Source organism: Argopecten irradians, chromosome 4, assembly GCF_041381155.1.
Source record: "Argopecten irradians isolate NY chromosome 4, Ai_NY, whole genome shotgun sequence".
In the NCBI taxonomy this organism is placed as follows: Eukaryota; Metazoa; Mollusca; class Bivalvia; order Pectinida; family Pectinidae; genus Argopecten; species Argopecten irradians.
This window is the reverse complement of record NC_091137.1, coordinates 42799773-42827305: the sequence shown is the minus strand read 5'-3', so window position 1 is coordinate 42827305 and position 27533 is coordinate 42799773. Positions and strand designations below refer to the sequence as shown.

The window sequence follows — 27533 nt, the reverse complement described above, 5'->3', positions numbered from 1 at the left end:
AGTGAAGGACATTTACTTCTGTCACGTTAAGATTAGTGTAGCTATTTAGGTATATGTAGTTATTGTACAGTCCACGAGTTTTTACATAACCACCGATAAGATTATGTGGTTCATCAGTATCACTTGAACAATGCCGTTAAATATAAACAAACAAACAAATAAATCAGTTTAATAATATTATGCTGACGTCTCCCTCTCCCTATTCACCATATTTCGTGAATTAAAAATTTCGACAAAAATAATCCAGAGGTTTGTTTTTTATGTTAAACCGACTTAAAAAAAATCTTGTATGGGCCGGTTAATCAGATATCGGCCGGCTTATTGGCCAATAAACGATTTTTTAAAATGACGATTAACATAAGAAACCTTCGAATTAGACAACAAAAAAGGAATATAACAGAGGAGTAAGGATACTGAACGTACTTTTTATCCATGTCGGTTAAAGTTGGTTGAAGTTTTGGTTTCAATAATCCGCATATTCATCTCATATCAAGAATAATGGATGATATGTCAATATGCCATAACGTCCCTGTATGAAACCCTCTGATGATGGACTGCAGAAGAGCATAACGGCCTCCGAAAAAATTTGACTTAATTATTCGATGACGAGAAGAGGATCGGTCAATCAACAATTCATTAAGGATTAAGACAATTTTTCAATTATTTTTTTTTCATTAAAAGTAATGTAATCAAGATAATCTGATTCATTTGTCAATTTTCTAGTCTCGCTCTGCAATTTTAAGTTATTTATTTGTAAGTGGAAACCGAACGTTTGAGATATGTTTTTCCAAATTCTGAGTTAGACTACATTCCTATAACTACGGACACAACAAACTTTAAGTCATCTTAAAAATACCAGAATTGTTTTTAGCTGATTCTCAGTAAAAAAACGAAAAGAAAATAGTTGTTTTTGTAACTAAAAACATTTTATACCTTTAGATTTTATTAAAGATTTAGATTTCTAAACCTAGATCTTATATTTACTTCCATTTGGACATTTGAGTTGATGATGCATTTAGTTTTATCTCCCCTCGAACACGAGAGTGACACGCGATATAATGGCATCAGAAGCGCACCTGATATGAACAGTTTATCAAAGAGGAAGTGGTTACAGAAACAATATGAAAGATACCTTTATCGCCTGGTCGACTTCACTCATCCGTGTCATCGTGGTAGATATTTACTCCCCTTTTAAAACAATGGTTACTAAAATATCTTTATGATTAGCAGGATGACGTATTTTAAATTGTATGATAAGCGATTTGGAAATAACGATAACAATGTATATAAAAAGACTGAACTTCTGCATTATTATGGAATAGATTATAGAATCACTATGTGGTCAGTTAGCTTGTTCTGTACACTTATTGTGTTTGGGGTAGCTTTGCAAGCGAATTTGCTGGAAGCTGCCAAGTTGAATCCCAGTAGGAATCATGAAGACAAGTTACCAACCGGTAGCCCGACCTGGTGCATGGACAAATTGAGTTCATTTAATCTGACCAACTTCGAGGTTCTTCCTGGCGATGGATGGGATAACTTGGAGAATAAAGAGCGTGGTAGAGTCATACAGCACACCTACTACCAGTGCCGGACAACTGCTGACGGTAAATACCTCCTCCCGGATGGCGTGATCACCACCCCTGTCAAATCCAGTAAACTCGATGTTTTTTCGGAGGTCTACAAGTCTTGGATGGACTATAAAGAAACGACTTCCAAATCAATCAACGTTGTAGCTAAGTATAGTCATGGATTTTTCAGCATTGACGGTTCCTTTTCCGCAGAATCACAATCGGTCAAAGAAAATCAAATAGGAAAAAATTCATTCATCACACGTACTCAAGCGAGATACGTTAGATATACTGTTCACATGCAACCCGACGCATCCCTTCATCCAGCTTTCAGATCACGCGTAATGGACATCGCGAAATTAATACAAACTAATGAAAAAGATGTAGCCAGATACGAAAGCCAACTGCTCATTCGGGACTTTGGAACTCATGTTTTGACTGGAATGGATGCGGGAGCAGTGATTGCGCAGATTCAACATGTCGACTCCTCGTTTCTTGCAAATAGTGATGAAAGAGATGTGAGTCTCAGTGCGTCCCTAAGTACGTCGTTTTCCCTAGGCCTTTTCGGTGAAGGAGGGGCAAGCATGACAGGAGGTTCATCAAGTCAGACAGATGCAAAACAGACTTTCGCCGACAAGGTTAAACATTCCACTTTAAAGACATATGGAGGACCTTCTTACCAACTGCAAAACTTTCAACTTAGCGACTGGGAGAAAGACATGGATGATAATATGGTAGCTATTGACAAAGAAGGTACTCCTTTATACTATTTCATAACTACTTCTGCGTTTCCCGAACTTCCTAGTGACATTATTCCTGACCTGTTTAATCAAATTCAGCACGCGGTTGAACTTTATTATAAGTATAATATGTATCGTGGATGTACAGATACTGAAAAACCCAACTTCAATCGAAACGCCAATGTTGACGACGGGACGTGTACACCTCCATCTACCAACTTCACTTTCGGTGGAGTATATCAAAATTGTACACAAAATGGCAAACTCAAATCTAACGAGTGTCCTCCTTACATAGTAAAGAATCCTCTGACTGGCGACACAAGTTGTCCTTCGGGATACACTAGCGTTATTCTGGACAGTTCTAACATAGACAAAACAAAAACAGATAAAGAATGTCATTGGGTCTGGTATATCCTTTTTTGGTCACATAAATGTACGACTACACCTACACCTGGGAGTGTGACGGTTACATCGTACTGGTGTGCGGCTACTGGAAGTGTGAAACAATTTTCTGGCTACATGTTCGGCGGTCTTTATACGCCACACGTTAACAATCCTATGACGGGAGGAAGCACATGTCCCCCCAAATATACCAAGCTTTCTCTCCGTGATGGTCTTACGGTCTGCGTTACACAGGACTTTGATTCCGGTTCACTTACGTCGGCACCTTTCGGCGGCTTCTACACATGTCATAGTGGCAATCCTCTGGCAGTTGAAACTCATCAAACACATTGGCCAAAATCATGCCCAACGGGTTTTAGCAGTCATCTTGCAATGATTTCAAATGAATGCGAAATAGAATATTGCGCACAAATAAAAAACATTTCAGATAAAGGACTGCCTTCCTTACGAAAACCTCCATTCATAGCATACCCACGTTACAGACACGTTGAAGCCACTGAAATCTTCATTGACTCTACATCCAATACTTGGACCAGTTTGCCAACGGACATGCTTGAAATACAAGATGCCACCATGGATTTAGGAACAGCTAATCTCGTTTTCAGGAACAACCCAGAGTTTGACGAACAAATGCAAATGATAAATGCTCCTACAATGCAAATGACTTATGGGAACGCTAGTTCTGAAAGAAATAGCTCGAGCATTTTTATTCCAAGTGTTCGTGTCAAGGAAAAGGAAATCCGCGTTACAGATGTTGACCACACTCTAACCTCGGTCGACAACGAACACGTGCTTTATAAATCTCCCGCATCATCTAAATCTCCAGACCACCAGACTCTACCTAACGGGATCGTGGCTGCCTTATCTGTAGTCAGCACTCTCCTGCTTGTCTGTGTGATCGCCATGGTTACAATGTACAGACGCCGCCGGGTACACAAAATTGGTGAGAATCAAACTTTACTCGGTTAGTGAAGTATCAGTGACATTGAATGGCCTTACGCAAAATAACGTTTCCTTAATTTCCATCGTGAAAATTGGCAGTGATAATTCGCCATTTGTTGAAATTACCGTGATATGAATGACTGGACAGGATTCTTTATTTAACTGAAACACCAATTCTTCTCATAACATGTTCAAAATAACAAAAACAAATTATCAATTTGTAATTATAATTTTTCTACAATCTAAAAGCTTAGAAGGAATTATATACATGTAATTATATGCCTGTGTCAATAAACCGATAACAAACATGTATTAAAACATATTTTAATGGCGGAAACTTTGTTAATTCTAGTTGTTTTTTCTTAGTTTTCTTTACGGACTCTGGTACCTCCTATTTTCCACTCTGCAAAGGTCGAAGGTCGCTAGCTCTTACTTTCGATTATAGGATACATGTTTTTACTCTTACACTTCCTCCATAGGCTTGATGGGGTTAACTCTGGAGGGGTCGTGTCATAATGTTGATTTATAGGTGTCTTTCGATATACTTTTGATTTCGACACAATTATTATAAAACCAATTTACCAGTATTGGATAAGACATACCTGATGCAAACGAGTCAACAAATGTACGGAATATGTTTATGTTTATCCATAAAACATACGGTACGAGTTCACCCGTCTTTGATATTTTGAATCAGTCGTATATATAAGGTTATTTAATAACTCACAAACATGTTAGTCTTTGGTATTTTGAATCAGTCTCTCAGTGACTCATATCGGCCATGTCGCACTGTTGCATTAGCGACCCCGACATGCAACAGAGAATATTTTTTTTTTCATTACACCTAAACGGAGAAGATAATTCGTCATCCGAGACCTAACAACTAAGCAAGAGAGACAATAAACTTACTAAGTTACTAAGTTCTTAAAAGAACTTCGTAGTGAGCTGCTCACCAGGAAAGAGAAAGAGATAATGTAAGAAGAATAAGATGAGACAGAATTGTACCCGTTGAGCAAAATTAGGGAAGTACGAAGACTGTTTCACCAATCCGTACGCCTGCATCGAAAAATATGACTTAAATCATAGGTAAAATGGATATAAATCCTGCATTACTTAGAAACAATTCGCCTCATATCTGGAGCAGGATAAATCAGCATGGAGTTGATATCAATATGCTGCCTACCTCTCGTAACCTAGATGGGGATCACTTGATGAATAGATACTGTTTTACCACAGGTGCCTCTTTGGTGTTAACGGGTAAAGGGTGTAGCCCATTCGTCTCAGAACAATGATAGAAGAAAAAGGTGATCGAGGTAACTCACCAAGCATAGTTAGTAGTGAGGCCGGGGATCAGGCATCTTGACGGAGAGGAGACAACTCGAAGGACTGATATCAAAACTCGGAACAATCTCGATGGAATTAGGAAAACAACCAAATTCTACAGAACATAACGATAGAAGTCCTTTACAGTAATATCGGTTAGCAAAAGAAAAGAATTACGTGTAATAATTTAACAGAAACATCCCCGAATTATGGCTCTCACAGAAACACTTACCAAAACAATCCTGGAAATTTGGTCCCCAAATAGAAGACTCCGACATGTTCTCTACACCATTAGACATTGGCATAATCTACATAAAATCGGAACTCAATGATGTCCATGTTGACGAATGAAATAATATGGAATGCGATGAAATGATTTGGTGCTCAATACGTCTAACATACAAAAAAGAAATAATCATTGAATGTTGTATATAGCCCGTCAAGCATTAAGGTAATTCAATGAAGTTAAACACTAAAGTATGCCAACCTAACCATGGGAGATTATATTCAAATTAGAACTTATTCTAAACAACAACATAGAGTGTAACTACGGTGGCTGATTTGTGCCATTTCGTCTTTTCGCTCCGAAAAGATGAAAATCAAATATCTTAATTCTCGTCTTTTCAAATATCTTATACGAGAATCAAATATCTTAATACTCGTCTTTTTGCCCCGAAAGACGATAGGACGAAAACTTAAACACGAAAAGACGAAAATGATGCACGCTAATTAACAAACCTCAAATTTCGTCTTTTCGGGGCAAAGACGAGATTTTGAAGACAAATAGACGAAAATTAAAGTCGCTAATTAGCGTGCATCACTTTCGTCCCGTCGTGTTTTATTTTTCGTCTTTTCGCCTCGAAAACACGAAATACAGAAATGGTAAATTTTCGTCTTTTCGGGGGGAAAAGACGAAATGGCACAAATCAGCAACCGTATGTAACAGATGTTCTTACCGGAGGGGAAACTGTAATGATATGAAAAATGAATTAGAGAACAGCACATGGGAGCAAGATTGGATACAATAGAAGCCTAGGAATACTTTATCGGCAAAAGTATTGCCAGTGTAGAGAAAAACGTACCAATGACAAAAAGTAGGCATCAAAAATCAAATATTAACAGAATGGAATTGAAGCAGTAAAGGAAAAAAGGAAGTCACGGCACATTTACAGAAGGAACTCCATGGCCAACAACTAAGAAATCTACAGGAAAGCCAGAAATTAACATCTAAATTAAGAAAAGCATCAATCGAATACGAACATGAAATAATCAAAGAATTGAAGAAAAATCGAAGGAGTTTCTGGAAATATATCAAATCAAAAACAAAAACAAAATACGCTAACCAGAGAACAGTAATGGGGAATTAGAATCAACTGACGAAGGAAAAACCAAGGAACTGAATGAGTTTTTGTATTCACACAAGAACAAGCAAACAACATCAAGGGAAAGTATATTAGAAACTGTCAAATTTAAATTCATACAAATCACCAGGGCCCAAAAATCCCCAAAGAAACAGCAAATACCATAAGCTTACCTCCAGCAACAATTTTCAACAGTCATTACAGGAAGGAAAACTACCCTCAGACTAGACGAATGCAAATATCATTCCATTGTTCATGAAAGGAAATAAACACAAAATTGATAACTATAGACCAATCAGTTGGACAAGAGTAGTAAAGTGCCTCGAGTCGAAATAATCTACTATGGCGTGAACAATTTGGATTTAGACCAGGCAAGCCGCCCTCAACTCGGCAACTTCTGGAGGTAATGGATGAAATTACAGCTTAACTTAGTGAAGGGCATAGTATAGACATTATTTATTTGGATTTTAAGAAGGAGTTTGACACCGTCTCACACATTAGACAGATATCAAAATTATCATCAACTGGATTAGTAAAAAGTCTGTAACTGGACAAAAGAATTTCTCACGGACAGGAGACCAACCGTGAGTTCCATTTGCAGATTTGTACCAGTTGTATGGTAACGGACATTTTATTGTTAACACAGAAATATGTGGCTTTCATATTCGAAGCGTATCTTTCACATGGGTGCCGCCATCATGAAAACATCTAAACGAGTTCCATTTGGCGATGTCGTTTGAATTTAGTATAAATGGTACGAATCCGCAAATGGAACGCACGGAAGGAGTTGTAATAAATTGGAAAACATCCGAATGGAGTCTAGTGGTGTCCCCCAAGGGAGTGTGCTAGGTCCCGTCCTCTTTTATTATTTATATAAACGATTTACCATCAAAATCGAATACTAGATCAAAAACAAATAATTGGGTGTTGTGATAAACCTGAGAACATATAAAAATCCAATCAAATCTAGACAATTTAGGTGCTTGGTCGGGAAATTGGCTACTACAATTCTACAAGGGCAAATGTGAAACGGCACAGTTTGGACATTGGAATCAACATAATGTTTATAGCAGGATGAACAATATTAACATGCCTAAGGATCTTGAAAATATTCTTTGTGAAAAGGACATTGGAGTTACCTTCGATAATGAGATGAAATTCAGTATACATGTATCCAACAGCACTAAAAAGGCCACCAGATTACTGGGAATGATAAAGCGTACTTTCACCATCATTGACAAAGACATGTTTGTAACACGGTATAAATCGCTTATTAGGCCACACGTGGAATATGCAGTGACAGTTTTGAAATTCTAAGTTAAAAATGATGTTTTTGATTTGGAAAAATGTCTAGAGAAGAGCTACCAAACAAATACAAGGACTCAAAGAGTACCTTATCTAGAAAGACTGACTATCATAGGTATTCCCACGCTGCAATATAGAATACTACGTTATGACTCGATCCAAGTCTTCATGATATTAAATGGAATAGATATCACTAGTGAGGCCTCAGGAGGACTACTACACATACATAATAACAACAGAACAAGGGGTCACAGCAAGAAACTGATCAAACAACAAACATGGCTAAGATGCAGAGACAACTAATATGCAATAAGAGTGGTAAATCCATGAAATAGTCTACCTGTGTATTTGGTTAACTCTCCAAATATCAGCACGTTCAAATCTAATCTGAATAAAGCCTAGAAGGATCACCCAGTATAATTTACGCCAGACTGCTGCTGACTGCATGCTAAAGGTATGTATCTTATGTGATATGTGATACCAGAATGTATATATATATATCCCACAGCCATCATGAAATGGAGAAAGTACTAGAGGAAGGTCGTTGAGTTTTATTTTTATATACTGCACAGTATATATATACATGCATATCTATATAAGTCAGTGGCGTAGGAAGATGAAACGTCATGGGGGGGCAAAGGTCCTCAATATTTTGTAACCCCCCCCCCCCGCCACACCTACAGGAGGAGATTAATTCAACTCCCAAACCATATAATATATGCTTTATGTACATTTTTCATATATCACTAAATTTAATCCTTGTACACATTTATAGACAGTGGGGTCGCTAAAAGGAAATTAACGAATACGCAAATTGGCCAAATTAGCGTGTGAGCGTCGAAGGCGCAAGATTTTGGTGTTTTATTAGGGGTCTGAGGGTGACCCCCGGGATGAGTTTTATGTATTTTGATGATTTTGCGATCGCCCGAAAGCACGAGAAATTTGGTGTTTGGGGGGGTCCGGGGGTCTCCCCCGGGAAAAAATTACAATTTAGAATGGCTTAGATGAGTTTTTCGATGCATTTTGATGAATTTGCAAGCGCCCAAAGGCGCGAGAATTCGGTGTTAGGGGGGTCCGGGGGGTCTCCCCCTGGAAAAAAATTACGATTTAGAATGGCTGAGATGAGTTTTACGATAAAGTTTAATGATTATAAAGCGTTCTTAACATGGTAATTTTTCGATTTAAAGCTTCCTGCATTTAGAAATGATAATTGTGTCGTCATAACATTATGCAACCCTACTCGATCTGAATATACCGGCTTCACACCATCGGTACGTTGTTGTGTAACAGAAAAAAATGAATTAATTGTCTCGCTAAGACATATAAACAAATTGATCTTTTAAGAGACATTTTTTAAATAGTACATAGAATCCCTTGATGGACATTTTTAGTCTAGTTTGTGTGTATTGAATTTTTACAATTTAAGGTTTGACATTATGTGCTTGAACCTTTTAGGAAATGCGCCGCGCAGCGGAAAATTTTCTAGAATGAAGTACGAAAAATGTGCAGGAGGACCCTTTTTTCTTTCAAATAAGCTTTTTTAGAACTTTTCAGTCGGCGAAAATGGGTGGGGGGGGGGGGGGGGGCAAAAAGACATGTTTGCCCCCCCCGTCCTGGGGAACGGAGGGGGGGGGGGGCAGTTGCCCCCCCTGCCCCCCCGCTTCCTACGCCCCTGTAAGTAAGTCTATAGAAAGGTGACACTGTACATACACGGTAAATAACTTTTTAACCTCACTATACTTCAATAAAGACAGATTATATTAATCCAAAATCAACATAGGCGCCAATGATTCCTAAAAAATCATCAATGTATAAAACCTGTCGGAAATGCACTACCCGGTATGACACCAGTGATGACAGTCAAGGCGGTCTAAAAGCATTGTTTGCTTACAACAGACCGAAGATCATGTATATCTACAATGGGACAATATATTGTGGATGTGTGTCAGTTTACGGTGTCTGTGTGTCGTAATTAGGCAAAGTCGAACGCACACTGCATTTTTTGTCGGGTGGTATCTTTATAATGAGTTATTCCTAGTATTAGAGCAGTAGTTCCGCTAAGCCTACATTCTAAAAAATGAGGTTAAAAAATATTCAACAAAAGTGCAATTATAGTCAGATGATGTTTTTCCAAAGTGTTATTCCTAGTATTAGAACCGTGGTTCCGCTAATCCTACATTCTATAAAATTAGGTATTTTTTAATGTAATTATAGTCTGTTTCATACAATTGTAATAACTATTTACCTGGGGTTTACCTATGCTAACAAGTTGTTGATTAATCATAAAATAATTTCATCAACATTACAATATTGAATAGTTATCAATTGATATATATTTACAAGACAAATGCTGTACACTGTGATGAAATATCATATTATAAAACATTTATTATGGGCGGTGAAGACCTTGAAGCATGTTGATCATGCATGTTGATATTTTCCTGCAAAACAATGTGTTGTGAAATATACCTTCTTGCAGCACCATAATCTGCGACGGCGTGAAAATATGTTAATTGCTCTATCATATTCTCGAGAATTAAACCTATGTTACATGCCATTGAATGAAATATCATCTTGTATTTTGCCATATACAGATTTGCATATACAGAATTATTCATTACTCCAGACACACTAACGTCAGTAACATCAGGACAAGGGGAACACTTGTTGCAAATTTTATTTGCTACAATTTTTATTCCTTCTAAAAATATTGCACAGAATGGAGATTATCATAAAATGTTAAAATGTTTGTCTCTAAGGGTCGTATGTACTCATTCCACATGTTTTATTAGATACCGTAATAAAAGAAATCCATTGGAAACTGATAGAACATGTTCCCCGAAACAAACAAAATATATTGGTGATAAAAATAAAAAAAATTTGGTTCCAGGTTTCATAAGTTTTTATCCTGAAAGGTAGATCTCCCACAGGTAAAGTTACCTTTATGATACAGACTTTAATCATTTTAACAACATATTAGATGGTATATGGGGTTTTTTTATGTAGGCGTTCCGGGATATAATCTTACATATAATCCTCGTCCTGGTTCATCTTTTAAAACGCCATTGAAGTGATTAGACATCACGATGGGATGGACAGTCGGTTTTATTTGTTCATTGGCAGTGTATCCGAAATTGGTATCCATACTCATGTGTTGGAAGGTGCCAAACTTTGCCATGATTACACGGAAGAAGACCTTATCGGTAGCCCGATTATGTTGCATGAACAAATTGAGTTTATTGAACCTGACCAACTTCGAAGTTCTTCCTGGCAGTGGATGGGATAGCTTGGGAAACATGGAGTTATACAGCACACCTACTACCAGTGTCGGACAACTGATGATGGTAAATACCTCCTTCCAGATGACGTGATCACTATACCTGTCAAAACCAGTAAACTCGGCGTTTTCTCGGAGGTCTACTTCCTCCTGGAGGGACTATAAGGAAACGACTTCCAAATTCCATAAACACTGCAGCAAAGTTTAGTATCGGAGTATTTAGTATTGATGGTTCATTTTCCGCAGAATCACAATCGGTCGAAGAGAATCAAATCAGACATAACTCGACGATTACACGTACTCAGGCAAGGTATGTAAGATATAAAGCGAAGCTTCAACCGGATACTCCGTTTCATCCAACTTTTCATGCACGCGTTATGGAAATCACGAAATTGTTTCAAACAAATGAAAAGGCCGTTGACCGTTACGAGAGCCAACTGCTAGTTCGTGACTTTGGAACTCACGTTTTGACTGCAATGGACGCAGGAGCACTGATTGCACAGATTCAACATGTGAGCTCCAGCTTTGTCTCAGTTCATGGTGAAGAGAGCCTTTCTGCGTCTGCCAGAGCTTCGTTTTTAACGAGACAAAACAAGAGCATATCGGGCAAATTTCCAAACCAAAACTCTGACACAGATGATTTTTCAAACGAAATGACACAATCAACTTTTATGACGTACGGAGGACCTTCATACCTACTGCAAAAATTCCAGCTTGATGACTGGGCTAAAGATATGGATTATAATATGGTAGCTATTGACAAAGAAGGTACTCCTTTGTATCATTTGATAACCGCCGCAGCGTTCCCTGAGCTACCTAAAACATAATCCCTAACTTCTTGAGGCAGGTTCAGCATGCGGCTGAACTTTACTATAAATATAATACGTATCGTTGATGTACAGATACTGAAAAACCCAACTTCAATCGAAACGCCAATGTTGACGACGGGACGTGTACACCTCCTTCTACCAATTTTACGTTTGGTGGAGTATATCAGACTTGCTCACCGAGAGCATCAGTCTTACTAGACGAACATTGCAGTAGTAATTACAAGAGAAACACGCGGAATCCGGGATACTTTTTTGGAAACATACAAAGTGCAAAGATATATCTATGTATGGCGATGTGGACGTAAGTTTGTATTGGTGTGCGGCTACTGGGAATGTGCATCAATCGTCAGGTTACATGTTCGGTGGACTCTACACGTCACACATCTACAATCCGGTTACAGGGAAAAGCTCTTGTCCTCAATATTGCAACGGCATACAACTCGAAGATCGAATGACGCTGTGTGTCACACAAGACTTTAATTTAATACAATAGCATGAATGCGAAATACAGTACTGTGCACAAATAATGAACATGTCCGACACAGGTTTACCTTCCTTACGCAAACCTCCATTCAGGAAACATCCGCGTTACAAACATGTTAAAGCAAGCGAAGTCTATATCAACGCCTCATTCAATACCTGGGCGATAGTAACTATGGCTACGCTCAATAAATAGAATTCCACATTGGATTTGGAAAAGGCCAAACTTGTTTTCAGAAACTATCCAGACGAACTGATACAACTGATATATCCATATATGCAAATGACATACGAAAATGTTACTGCGGATTTTGACAATTCGAATATGGCCAATCTAAATAACAACATGAAGAAAAACTAATTCCAATATATAGATACTGATTTGAAACCTGCCTCGGACGAGGAGACTTCCTGATTTGTCTGTGTGGTCAGCGCCCTCCTGTTTATCTCGATGGTCGCCATGGTGATCATGCACAAACGTCACAATGCACACAGGCATTCATTCGGTTCTCATCCCTCCTCCAGGAGGAGTTATAGACTTAGATCGGGGATATAAGCATACGGAAGCCGATTAGGTCCATGGAAAGGACGCGTTTTAATGTTGTTGTTATGACAACTACAACACAAAGCAGACAGTTTTTTTCAGCTTGTATATATTCATAGCATACAACAGCATACAATATTGATGTGATTCATCCTGGCGACCCTGGCGACTGCCCAACGGTTCTGACTATCACTGACGTAATATCCACCCCTGGATTCTCATAGTAAAATTGGAGGCAACAGAAGACACACGATATTTGATCCTTTGATGTAATACATCAAAGGAAGAAAATGTACATAGTGTTGCTTTGAAGTTGGGCTTCGCTCTTTCTGTAATCTTCAAAGGAAGTCTCTTGCAGGCCTGTGATTGGTCAGGTTTTTTTCTGAACTGCCTCCAATTTTACTATGAGATTTTTTTAATTGCACATTTACAAAGGACTTTAAAGCGGCCACTACTTTTCCGAAACATATTTTAATTTTTAAAATGGGTATGTAAAACGAGATAATAATTTTGTAGAGTTGCAAGAGATATTAGCTTACCGTTAATACTACACTATCATCACCTTCTGAACAATCAAATTAAAGAAATGTTAAAGTGAACAGTCGGGCAAGGATGGCTAAAGTCGGTAAAAATGGTGTGAATGTATCCAGTATAATTTCTTATGAAATGGAAAAATAAAATCTCTCGTCAAAATCTGTCTGCGTACGAAGAAATTAATTTAAAGTATGGGAATTCTAAAACGTCCTCCCGGCTCACTATGTCCGTGGTTACATTTCCACACAGCCTCGCTTTCGATGCTTTCAACTTTTCTTTACTTTAATGGTCAGAACTGGGAAACTAAGCAGAACTTGACCGTCGTATTGATATGTGAGAACTTTTGGAAGGCCAATGAACGCATTTAGACTGGTTTTCTTTGCCCGACTATTCACTTTAATTTTCCTCATGCGGGTCATATTATATTTCCCGCCATCACCCTAATTACTGCATGTTAATTGACTATCACCAGCTGTGCCAGACAGCAAAACAGTAAAATGAATATTCACTGTTAACATAGATTACACAGGAAATCTAACATTTTTTTTGGAGTTGTATAACCTCATGTTAGGCCAATGATATTAACTTTCTTATGTTACTATTGTTTTTAAGGAACATTTTGTTTCGTAAAGGTAATTGGCCTTTAAATGTTTACATTTTGCGAACTTGTGTCACACAACTGTATATCAACATGGCATACCAGAGTTTTCGTAATAAATCATTCAAAAACTTGTTGAAACTCAATCTAATTAAAGTAAGACTTGTAATCCCACTCAACTATGATACTCTACGTTGAAGCGTACCGTTGAGTATCATAGTGGAGCGGAATTACAAGTCTTATTTTAATCAGAATGCGTTGAAACTGTACATAAAACTTGTCCCTTTTGTGACCACAATCACATAGCTAAGCAGAAATCGGAATAATCTGGATAAAAGTAACAGAATGATAACAATAGAATTTTGCTATACATAGACGTTTATTGTATCTGTACATAATTTATATACATTATACACAGTCAGGCACGTAGTGCATGATACACACAAGTACATTGTGGCTGGTGGCTTTAAAAAATCTTCAAAAATCGAAATTTAAAATGTATTTTTAAGTGTTTGTATTACATATTTGCACATTACAGAGTTTATGTGCTCTTGCGGGTAGGTATTGATTGTGATGCCATATGTTTCCAAATGTAACATTATTTTTCAGTGAAAACAAAACGAGTTTCGCTCATAAATTTATGACTCCACCTACCAGCAAGGGAGATAACTCTGTAACATGCAAAGATGGAATAACAGAAGATGCAACTCTATTGTGATAGATAAAATAATGATGTGATAAACAGCTGACTTGTGATATGGATCACTGTTAATTGTGCAGAGTAGTTCAGAATTAGTCACATTCGGCAAAAAGTACTGAACATGTATGATGTAATTTAGTACAATTGGCAGTCAATTTAGATTATTAAGCAAGACAATTCTCGGAAAGAAATAATTAATACAATGCATGTATGGAAAAAAGCTTAATAACTATAATTTTTACCTAAGAACTTGTAACCTATTTTCAAAAATGGTGTTTTAATGTGTACTATCAGATACAAACACACATTTTAAGAGAAACATGATGAGTTATCTCCCCTTCACACTTCACTTCATTCCCTCTCTAACTAATATTATAATGTGCTACCCAGTAGTACAAGGTATATATTTACGATCAAATAATACTTAAATAATGTTTATTGAAAAAATGTCTGTGAGTGAAGAATATATAATTATATTGTTGATTTTCATGTGACAATGGTGAACACTTTCGTAAAATATAACATAATCCATGCTTCAATTAGAATATATGAAGACATTCATTTTATACAAACTAGAAATTGCCATTTTTTAACAAGATTTACAAAATGTAGATCACAGACAGGAATAATTTACTATTTTTTTTTTCATAATTATTATAGCTATGTTTAAAAGTTGGTAAAATAGGCTATTTTTATCTAAAGCACTATGTCTATATATTTGATCAATCTATTTTTATATATCTTAAAACATGTATCTTGAATCAAAAGAATATTGTCTCATTCTGTCAAACACATGTTGGTGCTAAAAAATGAAGTCCATGTGTGGCTGATTTTAGTTATGAGAAATAAAAGCTACAAGACATTGGATGATAAAAAGATGAAGAAGCTTTATAATTCATCGATAAGCTGCCACTACTACAATTAAATATCTCCGATTTATTAAGCACATTTTTTTAAGTTTAGCACAGAGTATGCTTAAGTACTGTAAACAAACTGTCTTTCGCGGCTACTAAATTTTGCGATCATCATTTCAAAATAAGTTACCGTAGATTAACATTAGCGGATTTAAAAATTGAATACTACATTTTATCAAAATGAATGATGAAGATATTAGTTTGAGAAGATTGATTTTCATGAATTTACTTGGAGTTGGATTGTGAAATTCACGAAAACAAATTGCACATGAAAGAAAGTTGGTTTGCAGTTTCGGATCAGGCAATCTTTTAAAATTAAGAATATTTTCAATACAAGATTTTAAACAAAAATAAACACTACTAATAGAATCAAACACTAAATGGTATTTCAATAAATAGGTGGTCAATGCAATTATGTAAATATACTGGCTTTTATTTTTAATGGAATGTTTCCTTTGATGGGCCGAGATTTTTATTACTTTTAGAGTACCGACAACCTCTACTGATGAATGGTAGAAAGAACTTGCACTGAAAACATTTTGATAGGCTATGAACTTCAAGTTTTTGTTAATACATGATTTCTTAATTTACACCAGAACATCCGAACAATTTTATTATTTTCAAAATTATATGTACGCTATAATATGTGGAACTTATCTGATTCCTGAATAAGGATCAAATAATGAATGGGTTTGTATATGTACATACCTACCCCTAAAGACACATTTAAGCTCTTCTAAATCAAAGACTAGACCAGTCCATTATGAAATTTCAGAGGTGAAAGAGTTAAATGGCACCCTACATTTACAGTTACGAAGTGAAGAATTCATCTCCAGTTGGATTATAATTTTTAATATACACATGTATAGAAAATTTAAAATGAAGAGCAAGAAATAATCAGCGATAGGTTTAAGACTTCTGTGATGTAAATAAAAAATTTCATACGACACCTTTTTAAAGCAGACATAAATATTTAGGCTTATAAAGCTTATAAAAGTTTTGCTATGTAAATAATACAGACATTCTAACAGAAATACTTTGTTTTGATGGCAGAACACCAGAAAATGAAATGTTTCTGGTGAACAATATACATAATTGATGATTAAAACTAATGGTACAAAGTCTTGGGACAATGAAAATGTCACCCCTCTATATAACCTATGATACAAATTCACCAATAACCTTCTTCCATTCTCTCATTGTTACGTAAAATTAAATTCACCAATATATTGTGATTTCACCCATCTAGTTCTCCCAATAAATAAAAGTCAACATTCCAAATATCTAAACACATTTTACAGATTGGGACAAAGAAGTGTCAGTACTATTGTAATAATACAAATCACACAATAGCAAAGGACCAATACTTTTTATATAACGATTAACTGGTTGTCAATAATGTTCATAGGCAGAAATATACATTCTGATCTAACATAGTTACTTCCCTTTGGTTCATTTTGTTAGTACTGGCAGAGTAAAACAAAGGGAAGTATATATGGTAAATCAGAGTGTTAATAGAAAGTGAAATTAGTTACTCAGCATACTCATAAACAAAGAATTCGACATAAGATATTTGTTTGAACGTTTTTCAATGCACTTGTTCACACAAAGCTGAGACACGTTATTGATTAAAACAATTCAGAATCAAAACAGGTATACAGTACATACCTTGGAAAATTCTTTTTAATTTTTTATGAAATTCTCATTAACAAGTAAGAATCATTAAAGTAAAGTTTATATCCATAAAATTTGCCAATAAGCTGTAAAAGAATTCATATTGATGGTAAATCAAGGAAGGCGTTTTCTTTCAAGTGAGAAGAAATCATACTGCAAGTCTTGTCAGCTTTGGTCTTGGAGCAAGCAGCTCTTGAATGGTCAAGTTAATAAAATTTCTGTATTTGTATCATATATACACAATATGAAACTGAAATTAACATTGTTAGTGATGCACGAGTGATTAATATACATGCATGGCATGTGTTTTCATGAGATCCTAAAAATATCCAATCCTACAGTGTTGTACGTATTACTAGTTTTCTTTACCAATAACACAGCACATTCGCATTTAATATACACAATTATTCACATAGATTAAAATACATGAAAATAAATAACGTATAGTTAAAAACATCATAACCTTTCAGTTTAAAACTGAAATCATTTTCACGATTCATGTCGATACATCATATCTTACATCCCAATTATAACAACCTCATCAGTCGCCCCCAAAAACAAATACAATATCGATATCTCTACATCTCTCACATTAACGATACAAAATAAATTATCGATGCTTACACCATACTGACTTTGTCAGCGGAACTTACCTACACAGAAAAGCTCATTTTACAACACATTTTGCTTAATATGTACATTGCTATACTTCACATATTGGAAATAATTTTATAATGATCGCCATTTCATTTATTCCAGACTGAACTTAAGCAACTTTTCACAAAACCATATTGCAAGCATTTCTTAATCTAACCAAGGCAAGTTCTAAATGGTCCTAACAACTTTTTTCTTTTTATTGAATAACATTATTTTTTTATTCCCTTTGAAGGCAAAAGCATCACATTAATTTTCGTTCCAACTTCTTACTGATTTATATTCAGTTACATATAATAGTAGTTATACTTCTATATACATGTTTTTAATTTGAACTTGACAACCAACATAAATTTTCAATCATGATCAATATATTGATAAACTTGTTTAATTAGCCATCTTTTGTCCTCTCATGATAATACCATATAGATATTGTACAACGTTTCCATTTATATTCTGAGGCAAAATTTTTGGAAAAAATTAAATATGAGAAAATTTCATTAAATTATTCCACAGATTTAGCCATTAATCAATTTGAAGAAGATCAAATGGGGAACCTAAACAGTTTTCATAGTTTCAATATGTATTAAATCAAGGTACGTGAAGGGGAGGAGCCGAGCACTTTTTGGGGAGAGGGCGCTCACTGGGTAGAATATGGTACCTGTAATATATATATATCATAAGTAAAGTTTCCTGGTGAATTTAATATAATGGAGGAAGTTAAAACAGTGCTGTAAATAATAAGTGAGAGAGACCTCAAAAATTTCAATAAACCACCACAATGTACATTTAATTAGGGAACAATTTTGCCCTGGGAACAAACAAATCTGTTGATTTTGCCCTGGGAACAAACAAATCTGTTGATTTTGCCCTGGGAACAAACAAATCTGTTGATTTTGCCCTGGCAACAAACAAATCTGTTGATTTTGCCCTGGCAACAAACAAATCTGTTGATTTTGCCCTGGGAACAAACAAATCTGTTGATTTTGCCCTGGGAACAAACAAATCTATTGATTTTGCCCTGGGAACAAACAAACCTGTTGATGTTGCTTTAATGCCAGTAACTTTTAATAAAAATTTCGAAGTAATCCACTAATTGGGATTTGTTGATAAAGATGGTTTGGTTTTTATCAGCTTTTTATTTGCCAGGTATTTCTGACAGTTTCTTGCAATTATGATTATAAATTGTAGGTAAAGCCTTATTAATGTGTCATGGACAACCTTATTGGATTTACTGATTTTCGTCATGATAAAGTGAACATATTCAAATGCAGTAACTAACTAACTTATTTCATATAAAGCCAACATCACACACACAAGTCACTGACTAGACTTATGGACTTGCATGTATGGTCTCTCGATGAAAATTGAACAATGAGAGATGCGAACATTGTTGTGTGGAATCTATTTCAAAGGCATCATCTGCTTGTTAAAAGTTGGTCAAAGTTAAGTAACATTTCACGTTACTGACCTTAGGATCAGCCAGAGGTCAGCATGTATTGTATGTTAGAGTTTTCCATTAGAATCACAACACCATGAAAAGTATTACAACAATTAATAGCACTCCAAGGAGAACAAATATTGCACACCACTGTCGTTTATCTGAAACAGAAAAAAAAAGTAAAAAATTTAGGGAGCTATGTCAGTCAATGTAAAATTACCCTAATAAACAACACCTCTGCTCATCAAAAATTATACCGGATAAGTTAAGATCAGGTGACTTTTCAGACCAAGACATTATTACAGCAAATACATTTTCTGTAACATGAAAATTACTATTGTTTAAACTTAAAATTCTTCAGGAAAAAAAATCCTGCGTGCTTGTCTATAAACAGACAATAAAATTGCGGGAAAAAAATAATAATAGCTTTTGTAACATTACACAGAAAGCTTCATCTATCATATTGAGCGCCAAGCTTTGGAAAGTCTTAAGTTGAAAATTCATCAAATATCCCTCAGGTAGTGATTTTAATTTGTTGTCACGCCCTCAAGGTAAGGAATGATTCTATTAATCACTATATACTGTAGGCTTCACTTACCATTAGACATGTGTAAAACCTTGGCCATTTTTTTCATTGTTGCATCCATCTTAGACTCTGTCGAATCCATCTGGTGTCCAAAGTCATCCAGCATGCTAGAGGAACAAAATGGGTTCTTAATCACTTTATCTGATAGGATAATAATACATGTACTACAACATACATATTATCATCTCTTGCTCTGATGTGATTCAGTATTACAATCAACAAAGATAAAATCATATCTTGTTCCTTTCATAGATGTAAACTAACATATAGACGAACACATTGTGATAGTGTTTTTTTGGACTAAAGAAGGCCCTACAGTGGCTGAATATGTATCCATAGAAATGATTTTTTTTATTTTACTTAGAACTTATTTTGGCCTTTTATTTCAGATTATTAATATACCCAGGTACTAAATTTATACGGTTTTTACCTCATTGTGTTCCTTTCATCCACAACAAATACTTTAAATTAAGTAGCACAGAGCATAAATGATATTAATCATTTGAACAATAATTGGTGTTTTAATCTTGTATATATATGCCTTATTAACACAAAAAATAATATAAAATAATTTATTTCGCCTTTGGTTCATGCGCAATCAGTACTTCATTCCATATAGGATATAGTGCCACGGAATTTTTTCGGGATGCAATTAATTATTTTTCATATTTTTAACTTGAAGTAAAATTAGAAGCTCAAACTTTTCAATGGTGGTAATGGTGTAAAGTGAGTAACTTTTGTAACTGAAGAAAAATACTAAATAGTCTTCTCCTGTTTTTTATAGTGAAAAAATACTATTTGTCAGTGGTGGAGCATCTTTAAATTAAGTAGCCTCTATATGGAAAATGGATTAAGTAAAGAATTCATTTAATAAATGAGTCAATACTAATTAGGGAAAAACTATGAGAAATGATTTATTTGTGTTCTGCTAAATTCAGCCAAGTAGAATTATGATTGAAGTTAGCAAAACAACAATTTTTTTTTTTTTTTCATTTGTATATACTTTGAATCTGGTTTCATGTTCATGTTAATCTTCTTGAATTGTTTGATAATCATTACAGTTTTAAATTCAGTGAGTCAGCATGCAAAGAAGGAAATGGGCGAAGACTAACAAAGTGAAACCCCACACAAACACTGGAGAATGAAGAACACTTACATGTTTTGTTCCTCTAGTTCGTTGCCTATTTGGTGACTCATGTTTTTCAGCACCCCAACACTGGTCCCAATCTTTTCTAACTGGTCATCTTGAGATTCTATCAGGAGCTATAACCAACAATAGTTCACAATCAGTACCAGGAGTTAAAAAGTAAAACCACATATGACTTTGCACATATACATCGTAATATATTATCACATGATCTGCCTGATATATAGTTACTTTGCCTGTGTAACATTTTTGCATATTTCACTAGTGTAATATGACCTGAGGTCATTTTCATTGGCTGGAAATCATTGTGACACAATACCAGAAACTATAATGTAACATAAAGAATTAAATAATGGCAGAACAAAATGGCAGGATCTTTGTAGCACATGGTTGTCATAGAAATACTTTGCTGTAGCTTTGTATTAGTTATGTAATAAACAGTGCATTATAATATTAATATGTATCTTTCATTTGATTTCATTTCATATAAGATTCATGAAACAAGTTTTAGGAGTTTTGGTTTTGTGAGGCTTAGTGTTCCTTTATAAATATCTGGATTTGTGTAATTTCATTTTAACAAATCTTATTATAAATGTATATACACTATGTATACTGTTAATGTAAACATTTCCACAAGTGCTTTATTTTATGATATGCATGTGTCAACATTTTGCTATGTTATTATTTTCATGGTAAATATACCTTTTAACTAATAGAATACCTGGTATGTTTTGATATATACATACAATATTATGTGTAAGGTAAATTTTCGTTGTAAAAAGGCATCTGCGTAATAAGCATTAATTTTCCCCCCTCGCAGATATTCCATCTTTACAATAAATACATGAATTCCATTGAAGTGGATGTGTTGCCTGCACAGCATCACAAAAAATAGTTATTTACAGTTGAAAATATTGGTATATAATTAGGTGAAGACATTATCATGTCCTGTAACTCTTGCAAATATTGATAGATTTTGACCATCAAACCCATCTAAGATCCCATTGATATAAAGCAATATACCAAATTTGGTTGAAATCAGACAATAAATATTAAATTTATCGAGCGGGAACCATGTTTTGACCATTTTAAAGTCCTGTAACTCTTGCAAATATTGATGGATTTTGACCAGTATCAAACCAATCTAAGATCTCATTGATATAAAGCAATATAACAAATCTGGTTGAAATCGGACAATAAATACTAAAGTTATCGAGCAGAAACCATGTTTTGACAATTTTAAAGTCCTGTAACTTTTGCAAATATACATGGATTTCGACCATTATTGAACTCATCTGAGATCTCATTTATATAAAATGATTCATAAAATTTGGTTGAAATTGGACGATAAATATGTAAGTTATCAATTGGAAACCATGGATTTATCTGTTTTGACAATTTTAAATTCCCGTAACTCTTGCAATTATTGACAGTTTTTGACCATTATCAAATTCATCCAAGATCTCATTGATATAAAGCAATATACTAAATTTGGTTGAAATCGGACAATAAATACTTAAGTTATCGCACAGAAACCATTTCCCGGACGCCGATGACTCCGCCGCCATCGACATAGTGATACCTAAGTGTCGCCCTTGCGTTACAGGCAACACAAAAACGATAGCATATCATGATTTGTGTTGTGTTACCTGTTGCTGCTGTGTAGTGTCATCTATAAACCTCTGGTTAGCACGTTCCATATCCTGGTCCAGTTTAGTATAACGGTCATACTGCTTGCCCGCACCATTGGATATTAATGCCTAAGAACACATAAAATTCTCATCAAAATTTTTATCCAAAGATGCACTGATCTTCCGGCCTCCAATTTTTGTTATATCATATAAACCACCATGACTCTCACACAGGTACATAGGGATCAAAAATTCATCGGCATAATGTCAAATAAGAATGCGAGATGAATTACTATTATGATATTTTATTTTAACAAATAATTATTCATTTGAAGTGAAAGTATTATATCTATAACTCAAGATGATTGAATTTTACCTGTCTGGGTCCCAGATCATCCTTTGGTTTGGCTTTTGGGCTTGTTAAATGAGATTTCATTTGCTGGAAAGAAAGATAAGAGATTGATGACATTAACAATAATATTTTGTAAAGGGCAATAACTCTAAATGTTACAGTCAAATAATACAGATTTTGTCTAATTCATTAGAGAAATAGATATTTGGCTGAAACCAAAGTTTCATTTACCTACCTCAATGAATATTTTATCATGATCATGTTCACAAAATCCAATAATGAAATAATTATGATGGCAAAGGGAAGCTACTCAGTAAGTTACTAACAATTAATAAAGCTGATTTAGGCATCAATTTTTAAAAGGTGGGGACATTATGTTTACTTTTTCTATTAATTTACATTTATTCCACTTTAAAATCAAATTCATATAAATTGAAAAAAATCCCAACAACAACAAACAAAAACAAAAAAAAACAAAAAAAAACTGAAGAAACAGAGCTACAATAAGTACATACCTGAACAGCTGATTTTGTCCGATCTATAAAAGCTCTCCTATCAAGAAGCTCTGAGGTATCTATTTTAAACTTTTTTGGATTTTTTTCTACGATACGTATCATTGTTAAAGAAAAGAAAAGATTGTTGAAATACACAATAATGAGGAATACATCATTCAAATGGAAGTCTGATTAGCTATTTTAGACATAAATAAGAGATGAGATGTGATAGAATTTATAACACAACAAAATGAAAAAAAATAAGGGTAATAGTGGAGTTCCTGTGGCTCCAGACTAGTGTTGTGAATCGGTTGTAAAATCATAATCGATAATCGGTTTAGGACAACCTATAAAGTATCAATTTTATTATCAGATACCATTTACAGAAAACTCTCCAATATTTAAATATTTAAACTTTTATTTTCTCTGAAGATTTTAGAAAGATATTCTATGTACAAAGACACATTTTTTAAAATTTTCATAATTGATAATCTTTAGGATAATCATAATCAATCGCTCATCTATGAAAATCGAGAATCCTTCCAACACTATCCCAGACCACCAAAAGATGGTCCAAACATAACCTAATTCTATCTAGATCAATGTGATCAAGGATTTATAGGTGAGAAGGATTTGTCACTGTCTCTTTACACTACTAAACATCACGCGAGGCACCTATGAACCAGGAATAAAAGCATTTTTCTCATGAATACTTGTCTTATCAAGTCAAAAGAAACATAAATGTAAATTTCATTAAATATCATAATGTATAATACTTGCTTTAAGGATGGAAAATTTAGAAGAAATGTCTTAAATTTTCATTAAAAAAACATGACAGCTCAAGAAATGACGGCCGCTACAGAAAGTAAGACGGCACCTGCAAACAACATCAAAGGTTGCGCTGGCAGATATCAAAGGAAAATCAGTCATCGCCCAACGTCACGGTCACAAACACAAAAGCTCTTGAGCCATATTCGTCCAAAACCCTGAGTGACAAATCCTTCTCCTTGATGTGATATAGACACCTTTTGACTCAAGATGTATTAACAAATCTTGCTTTCTTGTACACATAGAAATAAAAAAAAACCCTCAAAAAACTGGCCAATTAATTTACACAATTCGTTTTAAAGGATATCTACAGTCTCTTCCAAATCCTCGAGGTCCCATTCTATACTTCGTAAGCTATTCCTCAATTCATTTGTCGTCCAATCATATTCCTCCTTAGATACAGACTTTGGGTTGTCAAGGAGTTCACACCATCGCTCATATAAATTTCGAGATGTTTGAACAGCCTTCTGTACTTCACTGAAATAAAGAGTATATTATGATTGAAAAATCGGACTTGCATGCATGACTACCAGAAACATTTTTATTACAATTATAGAATTAATGTTCACACCATGCAATTAATAAACTTTATCTGACTTGTGCTTTTGATGTGTTTGTTATCTGGACCAGTTGGTTTTTCAATGATATCATGATAATGAAAAAATGTTCAGTAACTGTGTTGTGTAATGTACGTAGCAATTCTAAATTGACTGGTGTAGGTCAGGCATGGGCACAATTACTTCAAAATGTAATTAATTAATAATCGATTACTTGGGAGAAAATGCTGTAATCGATTAATAATCGATTACAGGTACCATTGACCTGTAATCGATTACAATCGATTACTTTAGAAAAAGTAATTGAAATTACTTTCAATTACACTCGATTACATATTTTGTTGATTTATTGAATTTGATCTTCTATCACAATTTTTTCTTTTAACGATTTGATAGCATTCAAAGACCAGTTATATTGATATAAAATAGTTTCATTGGAATTAGTTAAACTGTTAATTAAGATTCAAGTTTTACACCTGTCCCACATCATGATTTCTATACTGGTGTGTCTTAGAAATGACCATGTGCATTTTTCGTATGTGGTTAATTGATAACCTGCATTTTGCAGATGATGGTATAAACACAACAAGTAGGTAATTTAAACCTGAAATCTAATTCTTGATTCTTCTAGTTATAATTTTCATTTACAATTCAATGCATGTTAAATATATAAAAATGAATATTTGAAGTATATAATTTAAGGATTTTTTAAAACAAAAATGTGACTTATGCTTCTGATCTAAGCAGATAAATCTTGGTTGACTGTACAGGTAAAAAGAACAGTTACTGGGAATATCAAACAGAATTAATTGACTTCTCATTGTTTCCTAAAACAAAAAGTTCATTGGAAATCTGAGGATATACTCCCTGAAACAACTGAATTGATCTTAGTCAATGCCTGTTGACAATTATGAAAACAATGCTTTCCATTGTTTAATACAATATGCCTATGGGCACACTGGTGAAACTTAAAATTAGCTATAAAGTGTACCTGTATAGACAATTCGTTTGTATTCTTTATTTCTTTGAGCCTTACAGTTCATCAGAAAACTTATTATAAAAATAGACCAATAATAAACACTGTTATATCAATCTTCAGTTTTAGTTGAACTACAGCAGACAAGTTGAACTTTACACTTTCTAAACTTAGTATACTGGCTGCTAATTTCAACTTCATAATAGGTATAATGTAATTAAAAAGGAATCGAAATGTAATTACGATTACACAGTAAAATTTTACTGTAATCAATTACGATTACAAGTAATCGAAATAGCCTTCGATTACTGATTACTGTCGATTACTTGAGAAAATATAATTAATTACAATCGATTACGATTACACGATTACGATTACCCCATGCCTGGTGTAGGTCCCAGAGAAATCAGTTAGATTTTCAAATATAGATGTCACTTGCACTTCTTATTTATTGTAGTATACTTTGAAAGAGCGCAGTTCTCTGTGCGGCCTTTGGCCACGTAGAGCGAAGCTCTACTAACCATAACACATGTGTGAGCATATAGATTCCAATACATTCCAGTACCCCTTGGACTTTGAAATTGTGTTCCGCGGTAAAAGTCTCCCGCCTCCATGTAGGCAGCCATGTTTTAATTCTCGTTATCAGCACGACGAGATTTAAAATTTTTTGTACAAGACGAAATGTGTCATCGGGATATGCTTTAAAATTACTGTTTACACAAATACGAGAACAACACAATAAATGTACTGGTCCAATATATACTCTGTATGTTTTCAAACGCATGGTACCGTTAGTAGTGACGTCACAAAACCAAACATCAAAGATGACGCCACAGATTCCCACATAACATGAAAACATGGCATATTGCCAAGTTTTCTCTGCATCTGATCAAAACAAGAATTTGAACTATTCCATTTGGATTATTTCGAATTCTTTATAACTATTGATATTATGTGCATGTCAATGAAATATATTTTATTGTTAATCTCATAGAAAAATGTAGACAATATATAAAGTTATAATGTTATAATCTTTTACATGTAGATGCTCTCTTCTGAGGCTTTGCCTTAAATTCATATTACTTTCTATTTACAATGATTGGGCAGGAAAACATGTATGTGTCACAGACAGTGGTTAATAGGGGGGGGGGGGGTGCAAAAAGTACTAGTGTTATTTAGGTAGATCATATAAATTGAAATTTAAAAATACAAATTACAAATTTGTATATAACAATGTATTAAATGTAGATTCGGTATTTAATCCCTATTTTGGATAATCTAATGTAATCTCTTTCCCGCGTGTGGCTCAACTAGGACTAGGAGCCTACAAACGTCAGTATGACTGTTGACAGTGTTGTCAGAAAACTAGGCCTGGTTTGTTTGTAAGTGACTCACTCTCTGACGACGAAAAATGGGTCTTCTAGAGACATTTTGTGCCTCAGTTCAGTTGATGATGATCTTCTCTTAAAGTTTCATCTCACGATATCGTCATACACTAGATTCTCTTTTACATCCGTCCCTGGTGTCGAGACAAAAAAAAAGTGTTATAAAAAAATTATGGGACTCATAGCCGGAACTAATAATAATGAACCAATATTAGAAAACGTTTGTCGGAATGCGGAACTCCGGAATAATGTAAAATCAAATAAAATTGAATTGGATGACTTATATACGG

General features: G+C 34.7%; 2 protein-coding genes and 1 pseudogene across 2 annotated transcripts; 2 read left to right on the top strand and 1 right to left on the bottom strand.

The window, feature by feature from the left end:
- Positions 1 to 1150: 1150 nt before the first annotated feature.
- LOC138322522 (macrophage-expressed gene 1 protein-like) lies at positions 1151 to 3945 on the top strand. The gene has a single exon (XM_069266543.1). The coding sequence runs from the start codon at positions 1220 to 1222 to the stop codon at positions 3677 to 3679; it is 2460 nt and encodes an 819-aa protein (XP_069122644.1). The 5' UTR covers positions 1151 to 1219; the 3' UTR covers positions 3680 to 3945.
- Positions 3946 to 10719: 6774 nt separating this feature from the next.
- Positions 10720 to 12014, top strand: LOC138321743 (macrophage-expressed gene 1 protein-like; annotated as a pseudogene).
- A 2250-nt stretch (positions 12015 to 14264) lies between these two features.
- LOC138321744 (syntaxin-6-like) lies at positions 14265 to 27454 on the bottom strand. The gene is made up of 8 exons (XM_069265671.1): positions 27254 to 27454; positions 24633 to 24802; positions 23519 to 23613; positions 23028 to 23090; positions 22670 to 22780; positions 21030 to 21136; positions 19886 to 19980; positions 14265 to 19448 (listed from the first exon to the last, which is right to left on the bottom strand). The coding sequence occupies exons 1-8, from the start codon at positions 27286 to 27288 to the stop codon at positions 19372 to 19374; spliced, it is 753 nt and encodes a 250-aa protein (XP_069121772.1). The 5' UTR covers positions 27289 to 27454; the 3' UTR covers positions 14265 to 19371.
- Between the last annotated feature and the right edge of the window lie 79 nt (positions 27455 to 27533).